This window comes from Terrapene carolina, unplaced genomic scaffold, assembly GCF_002925995.2.
Source record: "Terrapene carolina triunguis isolate 2854851 unplaced genomic scaffold, T_m_triunguis-2.0 Scaffold620, whole genome shotgun sequence".
Lineage (NCBI taxonomy): Eukaryota > Metazoa > Chordata > Testudines > Emydidae > Terrapene > Terrapene triunguis.
The window spans coordinates 569,634-576,413 of NW_020664971.1; the positions used below are offsets into that span (position 1 = coordinate 569,634).

General features: G+C 54.7%; 1 protein-coding gene across 1 annotated transcript in view; it reads right to left on the minus strand.

The window, feature by feature from the left end:
• Positions 1–964, minus strand: part of MLXIPL (MLX interacting protein like) — a gene marked incomplete at its 5' end in the record, with an annotated part of 40,469 nt that extends 39,505 nt beyond the window's left edge. The window contains 2 exons of the mRNA XM_026659291.1: positions 447–529; positions 858–964. Coding sequence (XP_026515076.1) covers positions 447–529; positions 858–964 — 190 coding nt within the window. The remainder of the gene's footprint in view (positions 1–446; positions 530–857) is intronic.
• Positions 965–6,780: the final 5,816 nt, after the last annotated feature.

A 6,780-nucleotide genomic window follows, 5' to 3' on the forward strand; every position in this document is an offset into this window, starting at 1 on the left:
CCCCTGCTGGGGAAAGCTGGGTTGGCATAGCTGGGAGCTCCCCCCACAGCCAGTGCTCCTCCCCCCTCCCCACAGCACCCCCTGCTGGGAGAGGCTGGGCTGGCGTAGCTGGGAGCTCCCCGCACAGCCAGCCCTCCTGCCCCCTCCCCACAGCGACCCCTGCTGGGAGAGGCCTGACACACACATATCCCCTTCCCCAGCTGCGGGAGTGCAATGTGGCTCCCATCTGGGCGCTTGGCCTCAGGGCTGGTTTTCCTCAGCCAAAAGAGAAGCCATTGAATACTGGACCCTGGGAACTGCAGAAACAACTCCCACCACCCCATCACTGCCCCCAGCCTGTCAGAGCCAAACCAGTAGAGACCCTCAGCCCAGACCCCAGCAAGCGGCTCCAGATCTATTCCCCCACCCCCCGCCAATGTGGCTGGGAAGAGCGCTTGTGTACGTACCTCGGGTTTCCGGTGCTCTTCCGCCTCGGAGCCCTCCAGGGGGGTCACAAACCCACACACGGGGCTCTTCCTCCGCTCCACATCTGCCCACAAGAGGCTAGAGTCAGGGTCTAGTCGCCCCTCCCCACGCCATCCAGGGACAGGCCTTGCCCCCACCTGGGGACAGGACTTGCCCCCTCCCTCACCTCATCCAGGGAGAGGACTTGCCCTTTTCACTCAGTCACCCACCGCCTCTGAGTCCCTCCTCAGGGTGAATATCTGCCCCTCCCCTACCGTGGGAGAGAATTCTCCCCCTCCCCAGAGTCATTCCCCCTAGACCCCCAGACGAGGGCCAGGCTCTCGGAGCCATAGGTTTGCCTGCACAGGGAGGATTCAGGGCCCAGCCCCAGGGCAGCTGGGCTGTGTACTCACATTGGATGTACCAGGCTCTCCAGATAGCATTGTTGAGGCGGATTTTATCCCGGCAAAGCAGCCTCAGACCCTTGAAATTCTTCCACTTCGGAGACACCAGCTTCCCACTGAAACATACACAGGAGAGGGATGGGGTGAGATTCGTTTAAATTAAATTAAATAAATGGAGATATCCTATCTCCTAGAACTGGAAGGGACCTTGAAAGGTCATTGAGTCCAGCCCCCTGCCTTCACTAGCAGGACCAAGTACTGATTTTGCCCCAGATCCCTAAGTGGCCCTCTCAAGGATTGAGCTCTCAACCCTGGGTTTAGCAGGCCAATGCTCAAACCACTGAGCAATCCCTCCCCCCCGCTAGGTATCTAGTCCAACCCCCCTGCTCAAAGCAGGGGATTGGTCCTGCTTTGAGCAGGGGGTTGGACTAGATACCTCCTGAGGTCCCTTCCAACCCTGAGATTCTATGATGGGAGATGGCTGGTCCTAGCAGCACTGTCCATCAGAGGAGTTCCCAGGGCTTTATAAACCAGCAGTAATGGTGCCTCACAAACCCTGGGAGTTGGGCAAGGGATGAATAGTATCGCCTCCTCCGGCCCTGAAATGCAGCCACTTCTGGGTGGGGCAGGACAGCTGTTAACAGCTCCCATGTACACTACTGCACAATGTGGGTACATAGTAGGGTGACCAGACGGCAAGCGTGAAAAATCGGGACGGGGGTGGGGGGTAATAGGAGCCTATATGAGAAAAAGACCCAAAAATCGGGACTGTCCCTATAAAATCGGGACATCTGGTCACCCTAGTACATAGCCAAAGGAAACTACAGGGCAGCCGGAGATTGCATACTGCTCTGGGGCTGAACACAGTACTGGGCTTTGTCACGTTCAGTGCTGCCAAGGTCTGTGCAGCTCCATTGGTGGTAATCTGCAGATAGGATTTTTCAAAAGCTCCCCCTCATCTCCGCCTCCCCTGGGTCTAGGCCTGCTCTCTGCCTCCCTTCTCTTCCCCTCCCTGCTTCCAGGGCCTGGCCTGCACCCTCTCTCCCCGTATCCAGGCTCCCAGAGGCAGCCGTGTTTGTTTTACAGCTTGTTGTGGTGGCTGTGTGCCCCTAATGGGCCTGCGGTGCTGGCAGCCTCATTACACTAATCCATGCACCTGGGCTCAGGAGAGCACATCTCCTTCCAGCCCAGAGAGCAGCTGGGCGGCCACAGCCCTGGGAGACCATGTCTGGTAGCAGAGTTCAGGGCAGTTACCCCAAGTGTAACTTCAGTCAGGGGCTTCCAGGCTGCTTGTGCACAGCAAGAGTGTGCCAAGGCCCAGGGAGGGGCAGGCTCCGGGGCTGGGGGTATGGGACAGCTGGGGCAGGGCAGGCTTCAGGGCTGGGGTATGGTACAGCTGGGGCCAGGGCTCTTTAAACACATCAGCTGTCCCAGTCACAGGCCTGGCCCCCCAATGGCTTTTTGCTCCTCCCTCCAGAGGGCTCAGGGCAGCTGCTCGTTGGCCATGTGAACCCCTGGCTGCAAGGAGAATCTGAGGCCTATGGGCAGCAGAGTGCCTGGGGCTGTTGTTGCTCAGCTCTGCAGCCCCTGCCTTGGGAGCCTGCAATTTGTTGTGTTTCTCCTCCCCCAGCCTCGGAGACTCAGAGCTGGCTGGGGCCAACCTCACAGCATCCCTGCTTGGAGAGGACTGGAAAGACGTAGGGCTTGGGGCGACGGTGCATGCGTGGAGTGGCACAGCTGGAGAGCGCCGTGTCTGCCCCAGGTACTGAGCAGTTGTGCTGCCCTTTGCCAGAAGTGTTCACCCCTATCGGGTCTTAGTGGATCCCTGGCTGCTCCTGGATTATCACTTAGCAGCAGTTCCCCATAGCTCCTTCCCAGCAATAGCTGCCCAATGGACTGACACCTTGCCCACTCTGCTGCTCTCCATTGCCTTGTCTAGCTCCTGGCTGGGTCACTGCACTGGCTTCAGTTTAGAGTTCCCCTCGAAAATCAGCTAGTGCCCATCCTAAATGGAGTGAGCTGCAGTGAGCACGTGATGCCAGGGATCTGAACTGGAATTCTTTTAGCTTCTGGATGTCATTCAGGATTCTGGGGACAAGCCCAGGAAAGGTCCCTTGCAAGAGAGGCTATGTTTTGTCTGGCATTGCAGCAGGAATTCTACAGCCATTTCTTGGGGGTGGAGCTCAGTTTCTCCAGAGACTCCTCCCATGCACAGGATGTAGAAGCAGGAGGCGTGGATCCTCTCTTTATACAACACACCCTGCTGTTCCCAGCATCCTCCTAGCTTTCTAGAGTTGCCGCCGCGTGCAGTGCCCTGACGGGGCCTGAGAAGGCACCATCCTGGTGTGTCTCTATGGGAATGTCATGGGAGCAAAGTCTGTCCCGCCAGACACACTAAGGCCTGGTCTACACTAGGCTTTTATGTCGAATTTGGCGCCGTTACATCGAATTAACCCTGCACCCGTCCACACCATGAAGCTATTTAGTTCGACATAGAGGTCTCTTAAATTCGACTTCTGTACTCCTCCCCAACGAGAGGAGTAGCGCTAAATTCGAAATGGCCATATCGAATTAGGCTAGGTGTGGATGGAAATCGACGCTAATAGCTCCGGGAGCTATCCCACAGTGCACCACTCTGTTGTCGCTCTGGACAGCGGTCAGAGCTCGGATGCTCTGACCAGCCACACAGGAAAAGCCCCGGGAAAATTTGAATTCCCTTTCCTGTCTGGGCAGTTTGAATCTCATTTCCTGTTTGGACATCGTGGCGAGCTCAGCAGCACTGGCAACGATGCAGAGCTCTCCAGCAGAGATGGCCGTGCAATCGCAGACTAGAAAGAGGGCCCCAGCATGGACTGATCGGGAAGTCTTGGATCTCATCGCTGTGTGGGGCGATGAGTCCGTGCTTTCAGAGCTGCGCTCCAAAAGAAGGAATGCAAAGATCTACGAGAAGATCTTTAAAGCCATGGCAGAGAGAGGATACAGCCGGGATGCAACGCAGTGCCGCGTGAAAATCAAGGAGCTGAGACAAGGCTACCAAAAAACCAAAGAGGCAAACGGACGCTCCGGATCCCAGCCCCACACATCCCGTTTCTACGAGGCACTGCATTCCATCCTGGGTGCGGCCGCCACCACTACCCCACCCGTGACCGTGGACTCTGAGGATGTGATATTGTCCGCAGCCGGTTCCTCGTCGGACATGTTAGCGGACGGGGAAGATGAGGAAGGAGATGAGGAGGACGAGGCAGTCGACAGCGCTTGCACCGCTGATTTCCCCGACAGCCAAGAGCTCTTCATCACCCTTACCGAGATCCCCTACCAACCGTCCCCATCCGTTACCCCGGACACAGAATCAGGGGAAGGATCAAGCAGTAAGTGCTTTAAACATCTAAACTTTTATTTTTAACAGAACTGGAATATTTAAAATATTAACAATGGGTTTTTCCTGAAGTGATTTAAAAATCTAAACTTTTATTTTTAACAGAACTGGAATATTTATAATATTAACAATGGGTTTTTCATGATTTCTTTGCCTTAGGCGATAAAATTTTTAGTCCCAACTATTTAAAAAAAATCTAACAATGTCCGGTTTATCATGATTCTGCTGCCCAAGACGCTCCACTCTTTAGTCCCTGCCAGTGCAGCTACACCAAAATCCGGTCTATATGTCCGGGAATAGAGACGAAATCCTCATGGGAGATCTCAACATAGGTCTCCTGCAGGTAATGTTCAAGCCTGGTCATCAGGTTCCTGGGGAGAGCGATTTTATTGGGTCCTCCATGGTACGAGACGTTTCCTCGCCAGGAGACAATCAAATACTCAGGGATCATTGCACGGCAAAGCATGGCAGCATACGGCCCTGGTTTTTGCATGCTTTCCCTAAGCATGCGTTCCTTCTCGCTGTCCGAGATCCTCATCAGGGTGAGGGCTCATGATGCCCTGCTTTGAATTAGGGAGGGGAATGTTAGTATTGGGACTGCTTTACAGCGACGCGGTGGAGGCGGGAGAGGGGCAGCATACAGGGATCTTTCCCTGGGAGAGCCGCGAGGGGGTGGGACAGGGGCAGAGTTCATGCTTGCCGGATTGCTGGCAGCAGAGACTGGCTTTGCTTTCAATGTGAAAGGAGGCCAGTGCTGCTATTAAAGTTTTAAGCAGCCACAAGTCTACGGCTTAACATGTTTGCCTGCTACAAAAGTTGAGGTGTCCTGCCCCGCTTCTCAGATTGCCACTCAAGACCCCAGGCACTGAAGGCGAGGTCCGAAAATTCGACCTTGTCCTGAGTGCGCATGTGAGAGGTGCAGTGCATGGTCTTGTTCACAGAGAAAGACTATGTTCTTTGTTCACAACTTCATTTATCTGTCTCAGGAATTCACTCCCTTTTTCCCATTCCCACAGACACATCTGCGACTGTCTCCCAACCCAGCCTGGCATCACACTCACAGAGGCTAGCGCAGATTAGGCGGAGGAAGAAGAAGACGCGTGAGGACATGTTCTCAGAACTAATGTCCTGCACCCGAGCACAGGCAGCCCAGCAGACACAGTGGAGGGAGAACTTGTCCGAAATGCACCGAGCAATCATGGAACGGGAGGAGAGGTGGCGTCAGGAAGACCAGCAGGCGACTCAAACGCTGCTTGGACTAATGAGGGAGCAAACGGACACGCTCCGGCGCCTTGTTGATGTTCTGCAAGACCGGAGGCAGGAGGACAGAGCCCCGCTGCGGTCTATCTCTAACCGCCCTCCCCCGCCACCAAGTCCCACACCCCCCTCACCCAAAGTCCAAAGAAGGAGGGGCGGCAAGGGCCGTTAAAACTTTCAGTCAACCAGTGCAGACTGCTCTAGCACTGTTGGGCTCTCATTCCCCAAAATTTGAAAAGTCCTTTCCTACCCACCTCACACAAGCCCCCGTCCAAGTTTCACCACCCCTCGTTTCATGTGTGGTTCATAATAAAATATTCGTTTCTGTTAATTACTGTTTCCATGATTTTCTTTTGGAGGAGAGTCTGTCTGAAGGGGGGGAAGGGGCTTGGTAATTGGACAGGACAGTCACCTTTAGCAGGGTACAGAGGCGGGGGCAGGTCCAGCATCAGGACACATACACAGTGCAGTCACTAGTTGCCCTGGTCAGTCTGGGAGGTGGTTTTCATGTTCTGTGGGGCGGGGGGAGGGGAGTAGCTCTGTGACTTTGTGGCGGGGGAGGGCAGTTACAGATCTTATGCAGCGGTCCTTATCCTGGATCACAGAGCCACGCAGCAGGGGATCTGTAACCCTCCTCCCCCTGCCAGAAAGTCACATATCCGACACATACACGCAGTCCCGCCCAGGAGTGCTGGCAGGCTCCGTTGAAACAACCAGTCCACCAGTGCGGAGCCTGTCATTCCGGGAGTTTAGAAGCATCATTTGCATCAGAACACTAAACCCGCCCCCCGCCACAGTCTGCGTCCCCGGTTTAAAACGTTCCCGCGAAAACAGTAATAAAGACAACGGTGTTCATTAACAACAAAACAGAACAGATTTTATTTTTTGGGAAGGGGGTGAAGGGGGTATGTAGCTGGAGAGGATAGTCAACATAAACTAGGTAAAGAAACGGGGGCAGGTTCAGCTTCTCTTTAAACAAAGTTAATAGTCACAGGTTACCCTGCTAACTGAGGAACCTAGCTTTCAAAGCCTCCCGGATGCACAGCGCATCCCGCTGGGCTCTTCTAATCGCCCGGCTGTCTGGCTGGGTGTAATCAGAAGCCAGGCGATTTGCCTCAACCTCCCACCCCACCATAAAGGTCTCCCCCTTGCTCTCACAGAGATTGTGGCGCACACAGCAAGCTGATATAACAATGGGGATATTGGTTTCGCTGAGATCACAGCGAGTCAGTAAGCTTCTCCATCTCCCCTTGAGACGGCCAAAAGCACACTCCACCACCATTCTGCACTTGCTCAGCC